The 16,007-nt window shown below is 35.0% G+C and overlaps 1 protein-coding gene across 9 annotated transcripts in view; it reads right to left on the bottom strand.

Annotated features, from left to right (window-relative positions):
* Positions 1-1,397: 1,397 nt before the first annotated feature.
* Positions 1,398-16,007, bottom strand: part of FGF10 (fibroblast growth factor 10) — a 65,348-nt gene continuing 50,738 nt past the window's right edge. For all 9 annotated transcript variants that reach the window (XM_075739926.1, XM_075739917.1, XM_075739918.1 and 6 more), the window contains 2 exons: positions 8,401-8,504; positions 1,398-4,476 (listed from right to left, as the gene is read on the bottom strand). In XM_075739926.1, coding sequence (XP_075596041.1) covers positions 4,279-4,476; positions 8,401-8,504 — 302 coding nt within the window. In that variant the 3' untranslated portion in view covers positions 1,398-4,278. The remainder of the gene's footprint in view (positions 4,477-8,400; positions 8,505-16,007) is intronic.

Below are 16,007 nucleotides of genomic sequence, written 5' to 3'. Positions count from 1 at the left end.
TTATCAGAGCCCTAAATATTTTGCACAGAACTATACAGTAGGGTACTTTCTGTGTTTTTTCTTTGGTTTTTTTTCAGATATTGGAATTCTCATACCCTCATATTTGGACAGTTGTCTGATAGAACATGTATTTCTGATGTCACCACCAATATATCCATTTATTCAATTGCATAAGTTAGTATTTTGCATTAATGAAACAGTATACAGTGGCATTACTAAAGGTCCTGGTGAGGAATTTCAGGAATGCAAATTCTCCTCATTTACACTACTGTAACTTAGAGCTCAGTGCTCCCATATCAGTTACTTGAGGCTTACATGGTTCCTTTATGTTGCCTTTCACAGGAGCATATTTTCTTTATATTGTTGGGGTGGCAAAGGACACACTACATTTTTTTTTCTGGGATTAGTGAGTGCAAAGACATCAATCAGATATCTGAGAATCACCGTGCTTTATTAGGAAATCCCAAAACTTATTCTGAGAAAGCTTCCATATAGTTAAACATGACATTCAAATATTTGAGTAGGTAAGCACAACTATAAATCTTAATTTGATAGGTCCAAACCCAACTAATTTTTCATATTCTGTTTTTTGCTTATAATGTGATGGGAAACAATTTTTTTTAATGTGTGTTTGTATTTTTGCAGTTGCACTGAAATTGTTTCAGGTCAATGAAGTTTTTCTGAAAAATACCATCAGTAATCACACATTGACTACCTGCAGCAGAAAATGCATTTTTGTTGTGTTGTACTTTTCTTTTTCCAGTTTAATAGGAAATTAGGAGGATGAATTCTGCCCCACAATCTAACTTAATAGAGTAAATAATGACACTTGATACTTCAACAGAGGGGCTGTCTTCATGTATTAAGATCACTCCTTGAAGCAGTTACAACTGATTGTGTGAATAGAAACAATCAGTTTTAGCAGGGGCATGAATTACAAAGTTGTGCTCGTACACTGGATTCTTGTATTACTAAAACTTACTAACCTTTAGTGAACTTTATAACCTGAAATGTCTTGAATGAAGTCTTATATAAAATGTAACTATTTTTCTTTATCTAAAGTTTACTTTAAAAATGTGACTACATGTTGTTCTTCCTAAACCACTTCATTCTTTCATCAGATGTGCTTGCTTTAAATTCATTGCTTTTTCCACTGTATAAACTAGGTGGATTTGAATACTTACAGGAAGAATCTAAAGCATTTGGTTGTTATTAGTGTGTAGATAGCTGACTCACACATGCAAAAAATTAAAGAAACTTACAAATGTTCAAGTGATTTTTGTTTTGTTTTGTGGCTATACAGCACCAAACCACATCCTGTAGTACAACGATCTTTTCCCTTTTTATTTTTATTGTGCAATATAATTTCAGGGTAATAAAACAAACAAGGACAATACTTTTATTGTCTATCCCCACATTTTATTATTTTTCTTTAAATATATATAAACATACTATACATTGTTGCTCAGTGATATTTGTTTCGCTTTTCTTTTTAAAATCTCTCCCTCTCTTTTCCTTTTGCTCAAGAGTCTGTTATTCTGAGGGTGACGGAAAACAGAGCGTATGGTTGAGGATCTGTGATATGGGTAGATAGAGTGTCTGCAGTTTGCTCCCACTACAGTGAGTATTACAGTATACCAAACACACAGGAATCATTGATTCCTTCAAGTTTTTTATTTTGGTTGATTTTCAGAAACCACTATTAGTGTCACTAATGGCTGCTGACTTTGGAAAAGTGATATTTCCTGATTTGGGCCTTTGAGCAGCATGATATTTTGAGTATTATGATAGTATTTATGCATAATCCCTCCCCTGACCAAGTGATCTAGGTAATTCTGTCAAAAAGGAATTTCATTTGTACCCTAAATGTTCTTTAAGTGGTCATCCAATACTGCATTTGCCCAAGCTCACATTGAATGTTCACTGTGGGTGGTCCATAATGTCATGCCAGTTTTAATTATTGATTACAAATTTGAAACAACAGAAACTCACTTTTATCATGGTAGTTAAGTTTTGCTGTGACTTGCAATTACATTTAAAATCTAAAATTCTTATTTCCCTTTCTAGAAAAATCTCATTGGTGAAGAAAGAAGCTGGTGATAAAGTACCATGAAATACAATGTTAGCTATGAGCTAAAATGCTGTCTCAATGAATTCCTGGGTTTAAAAGAGTTGACTTTATTTCAGGACAGGAAATGCAATCTGACTATTTGTATTTTATGGGAAAGCTATTTTTTTTTAACAGCTAATATTTAAATAACAGATTAAGATTGAAGTGCTGGTTAAACATTGACTTAAATAAGTTACAGAAGATTCCAACACCACCAGCCTTTATAGAGATTAAACATTCTCAAAAAGACACATTAAGCAAGGCTTTTCTTTGTACCAAAATACAGTTTCCAAACAATAAAAATAAAACCAACTTTTTCACAACAAGAAATATTGAAGATAAAACTGCAGCATCAATATAATCTCATAGTTATCACTTAAAGTATTTAGAACAAAATAATATTATACTACTTTTGTTTCTTACTAAAGACACTGCAAAGGCTTATTTATTTACTTAGTGGAATACAATGTGAAAACAGTGGTACAAATTGTTTGATGTATTGTTTTCTAGTTATCTGCTCTAACAAAATGAGTCTCAATATGGTTACATTGGTGAGCTATCCAGAGCTCTCTAAAATTACAGAGTAAAGCAAAACATAAAACAAACCTTATGTACCTTTAATTGAACAGACTTCATATTATGCTTAACTTTGTTATACGGCAGTTGCTCAAGTTAAGCCACGGGACTAGTAACACTTCATAAAAATGTGCTGGATATTATGTATTTTGAGCCTTCAGTTACTGTGATGGATATGAAAGGCATGCTGAAGCTGAATACCAGCACAGTTTTTTTGGTTGGCTCTCATATATAATATACATGTGAGTAATAGTCTCTGATAAATGCACGAGCATGATTTTGGATCTTCTGTCCCTCAGTCCTTAGGTATTGTTCTCACTATATCCCCATGGTTCTACAAGCTGGTAGCAAGGACAAATGTGCTGAATGGGCATATTAACTGAATAAAGAGTGCAGAACTGTGTTGCCTTCTTACTTACTGTTCAGAGGCCAAATTTTACACTTGGGAATTACACAGTGTTCAATTTTAACATTTGCAATCTCAGTGACTTTAACAGGTCACACATGTCCACATCTAGGTTCCAGCCCAATGCTTGCTGCAGAATATCACACTGATTGCAATGCATTAGATCTTAGTTCCAAATTGAAATCAAAGTCAGATGAATATACGCATACAGATGCATTGACACCCAAGTACAGATGTGGCCCCTTCTCTCAATTTCAGAATAGCAGAAAGATGCTTTGAACAAAGTATTGCTTGACGTTTGTTCTTGTGTACTGATAAGTAAAGAAATTTCTCCAACATAAGGACACCCAATTCCATAAATCCAAGCACTGCTTGTTTGGTCTTTTTGCTTAAGTGCAAGACAGTTTAGGAAAAAAATTGATTATACACATTAAATTCTGCCTTTAAAGCCTTGTATAATACCTATTCTCAGAGTACTTCTGAGGTTTTGACATGTTAGCCTGTCAACCTCTGTGTGAAGTACTGAGAAAAAGGGAAAATAACAAAGAAGCAAATGAGGAAAACAGTTCAAATCAAAAAGATATTTAACATCCTATTAAATAAATAACTTAGAAATCAAAAGAAATGAAGTTAGAACATACAAGCAAACCATACTATTCATTTTGTTAGAACAGTTTTACACTACTTTGCTTATATTCCTTATCCTATCCATTCTTCCACAAGGCTTCTCCAGAAATGCCATTACTTGTGCATATGACCCAAGTGCTTCCAGTAAATGCTTGTGTGTCTAACTGTTCATTGGATCATTAGGCTTGAAAGAGCAATTAAGTTCTTTGATAGGAGTTAGTATTCCATAAATAACTTTCCCCATGAAAATCATTCAAGATTGTCTCATCCCCTAAATTCCATTGCAGAGATTAAAAAAAAAAAAAAAAGTTCACACTGGCAATAACTTCCATCCCATTTGATCCAGCTTCTATCTTGATTATAAGATATGACACCGAACTAAATAAAAGTATTTAATGTGCCAGCAATAAGTACAAAACCTTCAAAGGCTTCCCCTGCTCTCTTTTCAAATAAGCAGATGTCTGCACTATTTCTTTGCATTTACTCTTCAAGAGGATTACCAAATATTCTTGACATAAGAGCCTTTGGTTCAACCGCATCGATAAAATAGTTCCTTTATCTATGACATTACTACCATTGGAAGAAAGTGAGCTGAAGTGTTTTTCCTTCTTGTTTTCTGTCCTCTCTTTGTGGCTCCCCTTCCATTCAGGGCCACAAACATTTGCCTTCCATTGTGCTTCCAATTTAAGGATGCGTAAGTGTTATACCCATTTTCTTCTATTCTTTCCTTCAATTTGCAATCACTGTTAAACTCCTTCTGTTAAAAGAAGAAAACAAATACACAAATTCAGAATAAACATAACATTTCAGAGTTGCAGCATACTGAAAGTAAATAGTTTTAAAAAATATTTTGGAAGATTTCAGTGTTCTGTATATGAAACCCTTATAGGATTCTACAATGTGTTTAAATAAAAGTTTCACTGTGTCCACAGCATTTAAAGCAACATCAGTTAGAACATGAAAAGTGAAACCAAAAAAAAGACATAATCAATTATTCAGTGCATAATTATAACGGTGAAATGTTTTAATTCACTCACAGCTGAAATTATACTTCTTTGTGTTGGAATATAGCAACAATATTAAATCAAATTCTCAGTCATAAACTCAACGTATGAGGTAGCAACCTTGGAGTCATTCATCATATTTCAGTTCTAACAAATACAACCCTTAAATATGTTGAACCAGATTATTGATACCATATGTTAAACAAATACACATGCATGGGCCTACTTCTTATTTAAAGTAAGATCCTTTACACCACACTGACCATGAAAAAAGGCTTTTGGATGGGTGCAAGTCACTTATGCTGCTGTTACAATGGATGCAAGGCCTGTTTGCTGATCTGAAGAGGGGCTTAGCCTAAAAAAGAATCACGTATGATCCTGTATCTTAATGACTAAATAAACTTGAAAGCAATTTTGTGTATGGTACCAGGGATTCAGGTTTTCTATTTTTAAAGGAGAACTAGTTATCAGTTTGTTAGAAAGAATAAAAAATATATGCATGTGGGAGCAGGTAGGGGGAGGCTGTTTTTTTCTGTAATGTTAAATGCACTTTTACTCAGATCTGCTTCTCTATAATGAAGACAAAAATGCTTTGTTTTCACAAACAAGTAATTCCTACATATAACACCCCCCTCCCCCCCCCCCCCCCCCCCCCCCCCCCCAGTTTTATCAAGTTACTTATATTCCATTTAGAAGGCTTTTGAAAGTGGGACATTTTCAGAATACTTAAATTATAACCAAAAATTAGCATTTTATTGTTTCTGCATTTCAGAAAAAAAATGTTATTTCACAGCTCAGGCAGAAGCATGTCGGAATCTCAGAGTATAATATACTAACTACATGTGGTATTTTTAACATGTCTGCGAACAAGACAAGAAATATGTCTGAATCATAAAACAGTTTTCATGGTACAGATAAGAATTTCAGGGATGTTTTATCTTTTATTACCTTCAAAATTCTTAGATATTCAGCTAGTAAAGATAGAGAAAGTATCCACATTAATAAAAAAGGACATAAGAATATTAAAATATATATATTTTCCATTCCTATTAATTTAAATTAGAATTTTTAAACTAGTTAATATTCAGTACTTTGATACAGTAAGAATTTTTGTGTCTATAATATTGTTTTACTTACTTGCTGCTAAGACTACAGAATATATGCTTAGGTTTTCCTAACATAATTGTGCATATTCAAACTCAATTTGGCTCCCAAAATGCTCTTTGACTTTGGGATTAGTAGTTAGTTGAGCAATGAATGTTGGGGAAGACACTAGCAAGAGAAGATTCTCTACAAAATGACCCTTGATACTGCCTGTATTCACAAAGCTACATATATAAAATTTAATATTTATTTGCCACCTCTGGCATCAAGGTATTAAGAAGGCAGGTGGCCATCAATCACAGTTCTAAACTGCAGTAACTTCTCCTATCTGCCAGGAGCTTATTTTGTTAAAGAAACCAAATGCTGAGTCTTCTTTTGCTCTCTCATTCTAACCAAAGTCAGTCAAATGGAAACGTATTTGATAAACATAGAAATGGTCTTACTTGACTTGTTTTCCCAGATGCAGAATTGTACTTGAATCCAAACTTTTATCTCTATTCTTAGATAATACAGAGAGAACAGATGATGTTGTGATGTTGTTAAGAAGTCTTGTTGGCAGGGGTCTGAGTGTTAGCCCAAGACTGCTTTACTCATTTCAAACAAATTTCAGCATAACCCTGCACCAATGTCTATTGTGCACATGCTTAAGAGTGTTTTTTAAATTTTTATTGGTTCTGTTTTTCATATCCATCTGCAAGCTGCCACACTGTAGTAATATGAGTCTAACTGCAATTCTTGGGAGGATGGGAAAAATAATAACAGAAGCATTCTTGAAATCTCTGAAGTATTATGGAATAGGTTTTGATAAGTCATTATGTTGTGATTTTATGATGTGAATATTGAAAAATTATCTCAGCTGGAATTAAAAAAAGGCTTTCCACATTCGTATCCTCCTGTCAACACTATTTCTAATACATTATGAATTACTGAATCTTATGGCAGCAGTTTCCACCTATGGTACATGAAGGCTGCTTTTGACTTCATTTGTGTGTATATAGGGTTGGGATAGACTCTCACCACACCAGCTGTGGCTAACAACTTGGGCAGGAAAACTTATCTCAGGCTTTGGGACAGACCATCAAAAATGACTAAATTAAATGCTGTAAACTGAGATGTGTGAATTGAAGATGCTGATGTATGCTAACACCTTCACACATGTACAGAAGCATACCCATGATCAATGAGTGTAGCTTAACTGACAAATGGTAACTTTGTCAGCAACTCAGTATACCCTTATGCCTCTCAATCTTGCAGGACTGAGCACTGCTTATCGTGTATTTATGACCAATGTAATTCCAGAAATTAAAATCCAAATTTACAGGAGTTTAAGAAACATTTATCTGTTCTGGTCTTTCCTTAATGCGATTCTTAGTCACTGCCTAGGAGTTTAGAAAGTCAGAAGTAGCCTCACCAGGAATGACTAGCCACAATGCAGATGAGGGAGGACAGTTTATATAGTTTGTATGAAGTAAACCCACTCTGTAGAAATGCTTTCTTAAAAAGAGGGCCAAATGACTTCAAGCCCCTTTAATCTCAGTTGAGACTGGCATTACTTCACTATTTTCAGCAGAGGTAGGAGGATAACACAGGATAACAGAGGCCAAGGATAACACAGCACCAGTACCTATCTGTGACTTGCTCTCTTTAAAACCTGTGGATATTCTGAATACTGAGCAATCTGTAGATTGGCTCATAACCTTTGCAGAGTACTTGAATATGTTTACATTTATGTGGGCTCAAACTCACTGGAACTGGTAAAAAGTTGTAACATTACAAACCAAACCAGATGTAATACTAGAACAATCTGGTGTTTGTGTAATCGTGTGGATGTGTGAGGGTACACTTGAGTTTAGTGTAGTTGTCAGATTTATAGATCATATTGCTTCCTGTTAAAACTATTTGGATAGTTACTGGGTTTTATTGGGTTGGGGTTTTTTTTTATTATTATTTATTTTGTTTTTTCCCCTGATAGTAAGCTCAAACTTTCACAAATACAAATAGAATATCTATGGGCAATTTTCAAATGATACCCAAATTCTGCTTAATCAAAGCTTATCTGCTGATATGGCTTTCTGTACTGCCCATAATCTTGTATATTAATTAATACAGTCAATGTAAAGCTGGCTTTTCTAGCAATCTTCCTCTTGGAAGTCACAGTTTGATAATTTGGTGTGTATGCTCCATCAGCTGTGGTTTCTAAGATTTCAGGTACACTTTCTCTCCCTCTTCCCCTCAAATTACTCCAAAATTGACTGTACTGCAGAAAACCAGGGAAAAATAGCCTTGAAGATTACATTTTGTGGGGTGTTCTGCATTGGCCACTACTTCTTAATAAGAAACCTGACTGAAGCAGTAAGCATGATAAATCCTAGCTTTGGTATGATATGAGCTTAACAAACACCAGGAAGCCTGTGGAGGAAGGGGCTGCTGGTTTACCAGTGGATGAAATTTTGATTAACAGCTCATTTCAGCGCTAATTAGTAGTAATACACAGACATGTGGGGTTTTCAGTGGGTAGGAGAGGGAACTCTGCTGACTACTGCAATCCATTTGGAAGGTAAACAAATACTTACAGAGCCGTAGACTTTTCCTTTCTTGTTCATGGCTAAATAATAGTTGCTCTTAATGGACTTAACTGCCACAACTCCAATTTCCACAGATGTTATCTCCAATATGCCTAAAAATAAAAATTGAGCCATTTAATCACTTCATTAGAGGATTTACTCACTATAGAAAAGACAATAAATCTGAAAAATACTAAACTTCTAATATTCGGAACCAACTGACCAACAAACTTCAGCAAAATTCTTCTCTAAACCATTGCAAGAATATACACAAACATTGTTTCAATTAACATGTTTCCTTTGCTAACCCTGCATTTTAAACCCCATAAATATTGAAACAGCTCCATTTTTCTTAGCATAGATTTTACTAAAATTTATCAGAAAATACATCTGAACCACAGCATTAAATTACATCTATAGCATATGTCAATAGAATGTTACATTTCCTCCAATCTTCAAAACCAGTGGTAAACTATTTATTCCTTGTAGGACATTTAGATAAACTAAATCTCTTGGCTGCACTGAGCTGATAAATTCACTTTTGGCAAGTGTGTTGACATTTTGGGATATAGTAAGACTAACCCTAACGGCCACATTATCTTTGTCTTTCAAGTATCAGAAACATTTTGCTCTGTTTGTAATAAATATGATTAATTTTTTTTTTCTTTAAAACAAACTCTTTCTGCGATACTGGATGGCTCAAGGGGCCAATAATGGGCGACAGAGCTTTTCCTCTCTCTGTTTTCTGCCCAAGAGCATACTGATTTGGGAGGAGTAGAAGTTATTACTACTTACATAGTGACTTTAGAGATCCCTTTTCAGCTATTACTAGAGTAACTGAATGACTGTGTTTGGGCATTGTGTCTAAATACAGGATAAATATGGCTCTGACCAAATAACTTCTAAATGGTTTACCTAGGTAGTATGCCCGGTTCCAACAATGCTCTGGATATTAAAGTAGATATTAAAGTAGTCAGAACAATAGCCCTTCTAACTCAGAGGTCGCTAATGAGGAAATTACAGGATGTGCAAAAGCATTGAGAAATTGTAAAGAACATCCTAGACTGAGCCAACAAATAGTGTGACAAATAGATCAGCCTGAAAAACATTGATGGGTTGCTACCTGTTTAAAAAAACTGAACAGCAATAATTTCCTCCTAAATATGTTCCATGCTTTTTGTCAGAGCAAGGTAGTACTGGAAAATCCATATGTTTTCTCATTTACTTAAGTCTGTTCAGACTGTGGAACCACGTGGACTTTAGTGTGTAGAGGAGGTAAGGAGAAAGTTCTTTCATTGTAATTTTTTTTTTTTTTTAAATGGCTGCTTTATGTATGATACTAAAGGCATTCTGTATGGCCATTGAACAGATCTACGCAACTCAGGAGTGAGGGTGTTACTTATTCTGTGACTAGAAGTATAAGCTTTGATGTTAGCTGGGCAGTGGCTGTGAATCCAGCATGAAAAAATAATAGCTGGGTTTTATGAGGAAATAAACTGATGACATAGTTTAGGCGTGTGAAGGAGGGAACATCAAACTAGGGAATTTAACATCAAAGACCTCCTTTTATTGTCAAGAAAGGAGAGGTGGCCTTTCCTGGATGCATTTTTAAATATACTTAAAATTCTACACTTATATAAACTACATAAATTTTGATATGAAGATATATAAAAAGCGATGAGAAGAATTTAGTTAATTATTTCTACAGAAATTAATTACTGTAACCCAAACTGTGGCACCAGTAAAACATGACTGGGCCCATTTCTAATAACAGCGGTAACAAAAAAAGCCCACCACCCCCCCCCAAAACAACAACAACAAAAAACCAAAATCAAGGTACTGGCATGACATATGCTATTATTGATTTTTATGTTGAAATGGATTAAACTGAGTTATGTTTTGTCATAATTTTTGTCATGTTATCTTTGTAATAATAACACCATATTAGATCATTTCAATTGATTATTACACTTGCAGCTGAAGGAGAACAGTGTTTGAATAAGAAACTTGCACTGAATTAACCCATTTTAAGGTTTTGCATTTGAATGATGGAGAAACTTTGCTCTTCAGTAAAACACCTAAGTTAAAGTAACAGAAGTATTCATATAATTCACGAAAATATAGTAATTTTTTCTAGTAAAGTTTTTTTGCAATCTCACATTCCATTATATCCCCAGTGGGGCAGCTGAAAGGAGGTCATGAGGAGAAATGTTACTACATTTGCATTATATCCACAGTAACTAGTTTGATTATACCTAGTTATGCTATTTAATTGGTGCCAAATGTAGCTGAACTCTTTGGAACAATTATTAGTTTGATCTCATCTCCAATGATCCTGGATTTATTCTCACTGAGTGTGTTTTGTGTATATGGAAGTTGAAAAATGTAGAATTTTCAGTGACAATTTTGTATATTCTAACCTCTGCAGTATTTGGCGGGAGAAGAGGACATTTTAATTGCTGTTTTTCTTTCAAATTAATTTAATACTCTTGATCTATTGCCCCTTGGGTTACAGGGACCTAATTTGGTACTTATCTACCTTGCTACTCTCTTTACATCCTGGAGACTTCACTGGAGTTACATGGTAGTTACAAGCACAGAACTAGCTTTTGTCTGGATTGCAAATTATTCAGGATTATTTACAGATTTTCTCAGGAGGAGATTCTCTCATGAGTTGGACAGAAACCTGCTGAAGGCAATAGGAATCTTTTTATAGGTGTTAGTGAGGTAGACACACGTTTCAAAGGTCAGCATGAGAGCACCAACTCATATGACATGGATCTACAAGCAGAAGTCCTAAGGACTTCAGAACTTTGAAACAGTCTGGATTTAAATAAAGTGCCTTTGATTTAAGGGTGAAAATATGTATTTGATTATTCTTTTCTTGAGTCATTATTAAAGTGAGCAGGAATGTATAAAAAAAAATTGAGACACACAGTATGAAGCCTAAAACTCCAATGTTTTCACCATCTAATGAAACTGACTCCTTCAAGGACACGAAAAATTTTGCATTCTCATCAAGGTTTATCTATTAGAGTCACAGGCCGTGATTGGACTTCTATACTACTGCAATAAAAAATATTATTTCCATGGGCCCTCAAGATTAACTATGTAAAATTTCATACTCTTCACGTGCTGCAGGCTGGGAGGTAAGAGCCCATGTGTAGTCGTAGACAATATGGCTGAAAGGAAGCCAGACCACTGTGGGTACTCCACTGACCTTAGTTAGGAAAGCTATTCTTGATAGAAGATTGTTCTCAGACACCTAAAAAAAATGAGATTCTGATCTCATTTTGAGAGAGATTATGAGATTATGAGATTGAAAATCTCATTATGAAAAAATGAGATTATGATCTCCTGGGTAACCTATTCCACTATCTACATTGGAAAGTTTTTCTAGTATCGAATTTAAATGGCTTTCTTGTAATTTGAGTCCACTAATTCTTGTTTAAACTGTAAACTAACATGAAAAAGGGATATTTTTGTTTTCTTTGCAGAAACCTTTTATATATTCTGGAATTATTATCACTCTACCTACCAACTTTTGCTCTCTAAACAAGCCCAGTTTTTCAATGCTCTCCTTAAAGCTTTCAAGTTTTCTAGACCTTTGAATACTCTTGTTGCTTGTGCCCACCACATGGCCATAATACTCTTATTGAAATCTTACCAGTGTTGATACATGAAGGAACATTTTATGTTTCCTGCAAAGGACATATGCATAGTCATACATTTATGCATACATCTTTCCTTTTTTTTTTTAACAGTAAAATGATAATACTTATTCATGTTTGATTTGTGATCCACCACCCTCAGATACATAGAAGAAACGTAAACAATCATTCCTCATTCTATAGTTGTGAATTTGATTAGTACCAATTAAATGTCATACTTTACACATGCCCCAGTTAAGTGGCCTCTTGTTTATTTTATAATTTGTCTAATTTGTTGTTTTGAGTTCTTATTCAGTCCTTCAAAATACTTGCAACTATTCCAAGTTTCATATGGCCTGCAAGACTTTCACTTAGCTTTTGCTTGCTGATCTTAAGAGAATATCATTAGAGACAGTTTCAAAAATCTTTCCCAAATTTATATTATCTACTGCTTCTCTCCTATACATGAAGATTTTCATCTCGTCACAGTTGAAAATTAGGTTGGTTTAGTATTACTTCTCTTTGATGAATTCATTTTGGTTGGTAATTTCTTAGGTGTTTACAAACATATATTTAAAAATTACTTTTTCCATATTTTTTCTCAGGATGTGGTTACTTGTCTCTAGGCCTTTGTTTTTTCCCTTTTTAAAGACAGGTATTATATTTACTACTTCCTCAGTTGTCTGGCGAGTCATTTTTCTCAAGTTTTCAGAATGAATCTCTAGAGACTTGGCCAACCTACTCAGCAGACCGAGTAAATTTTATCAAGTAAAAAACAGATAAATCATCCAACTAATTTTCATTTTGTTCTTTTTCTATTCCAACCAATGTTAGCTTCTCTTTAGAGCTCATGTTTCTTTTCTGTGAAGACTGAAACAAAAAAGGCACTCCAACATATTTCTTTGTATGTTTCTTGTATCTGATTTTATACCATTGCTTAGGCTCAGGCATTTCTATGCTTTAAAACTTTTCATTCCAAGAAAATGTGTAAAGTAAATAATTTCCATGATATAATGTGAGTTGTAGTTAGGCTTGATAATAAGCACTACAAAAAATTAATATTCTTGGAGGGAAAATTCTCACTAGTAGTTATTCATTTCTGGTTCCATGCTTTTTAGGAACTTGGCAAGGAAAAGAAAATAATTAAAAAAAATAAATGCTGTGGCCTCCATTATGGTTTTAAAACAGATAGCACACTATTATTTTACAGCCATAACTCTGTAAACTTCAACAATTACAACTAATCCCCTTTGACCACATCCACTGTAAAAGCATAGTTTTCAATACCCAAACCATTGCCAACTCATTATAATTAGAAACATTTTAGTTATCAACTTGTGATGTGCCCTGTAGCTACGCATGTGCTCTCTTTACAGGTCCCAAAGGCTAGAAACATATTCCCAATAGAACCCAAATATATTTAACTTAAATAAATTGTATTTTTATAGTTTATAAAAATGATCATTATATAAATGACAAGGCAACAGAATGGCTGTCTTGTTCTGCACAGAGGGACTGTAAAAACTACAAGTGAAAAATTGCATTTACATAAATCTGTACACTAATTCCAAATGTCATCTGTTTTTATAAAAATGCTGGTAATATGAAACGAAAAATTTACAAAATATCCTAGAACTTGAGTGAAATAATGTCAAGCAATTTGTTAGGAAACACAACTTGATAGAGTATCAGATATATTATCAAGGCATTACTGCAATGGATCCAAACATACCCTGCAATGAGAACCACTTGATTCTGGGACCAAATTCGACTTCTTTGTAGTGTGAGGCAGTGACTATTTTTCTGTAGTTGTGTCATTTGTTAATAAGTTCTTAAAGGACACTTTAAACATCTGTAACTCTAGTTGCAGTCCTCTTAATGTAAAGGAGCAGGACCACCTTGCATCTTCCTCCCCCTTTTAGAGATTATCCCATATACATGGGAATTCACAGGCAGTTCCTCCCTCCCTTGCCTTTTCTTCTGTCTGCAGAAATATTGCAAATGGAGAGTGAGTTCAGCTGGATGGAATGTGATGATGACTGAGAGCTTCTGAAACTTTCCAGTTTCCCAAATGGTGACAAGAAGCTGCTGGGGCTGTGGAGGCAGCTGCGGCTCTTCATGGGTAACTGGAGAGGGCAGAACTTGGTAACACTCTTCTAAACTGACTTTTTAGAACTTTGGTTTATGCACCCTCCAGGGAGCTTCTCTGAAGGGGTACCTTTGGCATTGGTTTGGATCAAAGTTGGTGACAAGGCATAATGTTAAAGGTATGATGTTCAAAAAGCTGCTCTTAGGAGGTGGCTTGAAAAAGGGTGGTTTGAAGATTGAGAAGACTGTTGGATGTTATCATGAAAGATTGATGTGCTAAGGAATATGAGGCCACTGATTCTGTTTCCGCTGTTTCATTATTTACACCTGTGCAAAGCAAGCTGAAAACAGCTGCAAAAACAGTCATACTGTTATTCCTGTCTTTTATTTGTTTTGTGTAAAAATTATTGACAACAGAAGGAGGAAGATGGTAGAGTAGAAGATAAAATGAACCTAGGAAACTGAAGATGGGCTAAGCAAGACTTGCCTTTGGAAGCTTTTTCAATGAAGTAAAGTAGTTCCAGTAAAATGTAATACAGACTTTACAGTTGTCTTTGGAAGGCAGCTTAAGATACAAATCTCACAACTCACGATGTCACAGTTATGGGCAGAAATCTCAAATAGTAACTAACCTGAACCATAACCTAAGCTTTGACTTAAAACTAAAACTTTATTTGAAGTTAAAATCAGTTTGGTGCTTTTTTTATTATTATTTAATATTTTCTGAGACCTCCACCCCTCCTGCCCAAAATCAGAAGTAAAAGTACTGAAAGACCACAAAGCAAGCTGCTAATGTGTCATATTTAGGTCAACTACAGCTAAAATTTGAATGTCCCATGAGCTTTCCAGTCCAATTCCCATATCCGATGCATTTGGATAAGCCTGAGCTATGTATCCAGACTTCTGGAAGGCTGTGGGAACAGGACCTCTGAGCCTTCATGTATTAGCACAATATTAGCATAAGATGTGAAGTCTTCATGGTGCATAAAGACCACATAAAATACAAATTATTAGAGCCCTTTCTCAGACCCACAAGGGGATTAAAGGAAAATAAACCACTTCTACTTTCCTTATCTACTGTTTTTATGGCTTTAATTTCAGAGCAGAGGACTACTCAACCAATGGTCCTCTATAGACCAAGTAAATGGAAGGGTGGCAGCAGTAGGGTACATAGGAAGAGAGAACCTCATTAATGATGCAATAGTGAGAGCTGCTGGTTAGCAAAGGAGGAGTTTAAGTCTAACTACAAGAACGGCAGGAATCAGTTTAGCTAGTATACATCCTGACATGTAACAATTAATTCAGGAGCACAGTTAGCCTGCATTTTTCCCTCTTGTCAGTGAAGGGAGAAATTCCAAAGAACAGTTCTAAACACCACCAGTCCTTCTGTTAAATGTCCAAAGTTAGATGAGTTAGACTTAAGCAAATGAAATGCAGGAAGTGACTTTGAGGATATATCTACGCTGTCAGTTGAGTTCAGACCTGCCCTCAAGGACACCTTGTCCATCACTTTCAACACTAACATGCAAGCATGTCATCAGATTTAGCCAAAGTGCTGGAACTATGTTGCAGGAGGGAAGATAAACACATTTGTTTCCTTCACATGGATTTAATTCATGCTGTGGAGATGGGATGGCTACAGGTAGAGCCAACTGTACCTAGCTTTGTTAAACAGAACTCAGATTTCTTGAGGTCCATGCTTTGAGCCAAGACAGGAAGATGTATAGCCAGCTACATGAATGTTGATGGAAAATATAAGGGTCCGAACATCTCAGCTTGCTTGACCTCAACATCGCAAGATTTGATAACTTGTAGATTAGACACAGATAGTGTCAGAATTCATTATCTGATCTGTCTCTGGGATGGAGGAGTTACAAC

The sequence above is a fragment of the Balearica regulorum genome, chromosome Z, assembly GCF_011004875.1.
Source record: "Balearica regulorum gibbericeps isolate bBalReg1 chromosome Z, bBalReg1.pri, whole genome shotgun sequence".
Classification (NCBI taxonomy): Eukaryota; Metazoa; Chordata; class Aves; order Gruiformes; family Gruidae; genus Balearica; species Balearica regulorum.
This window is presented reverse-complemented; position numbering and strand designations above follow the sequence as displayed.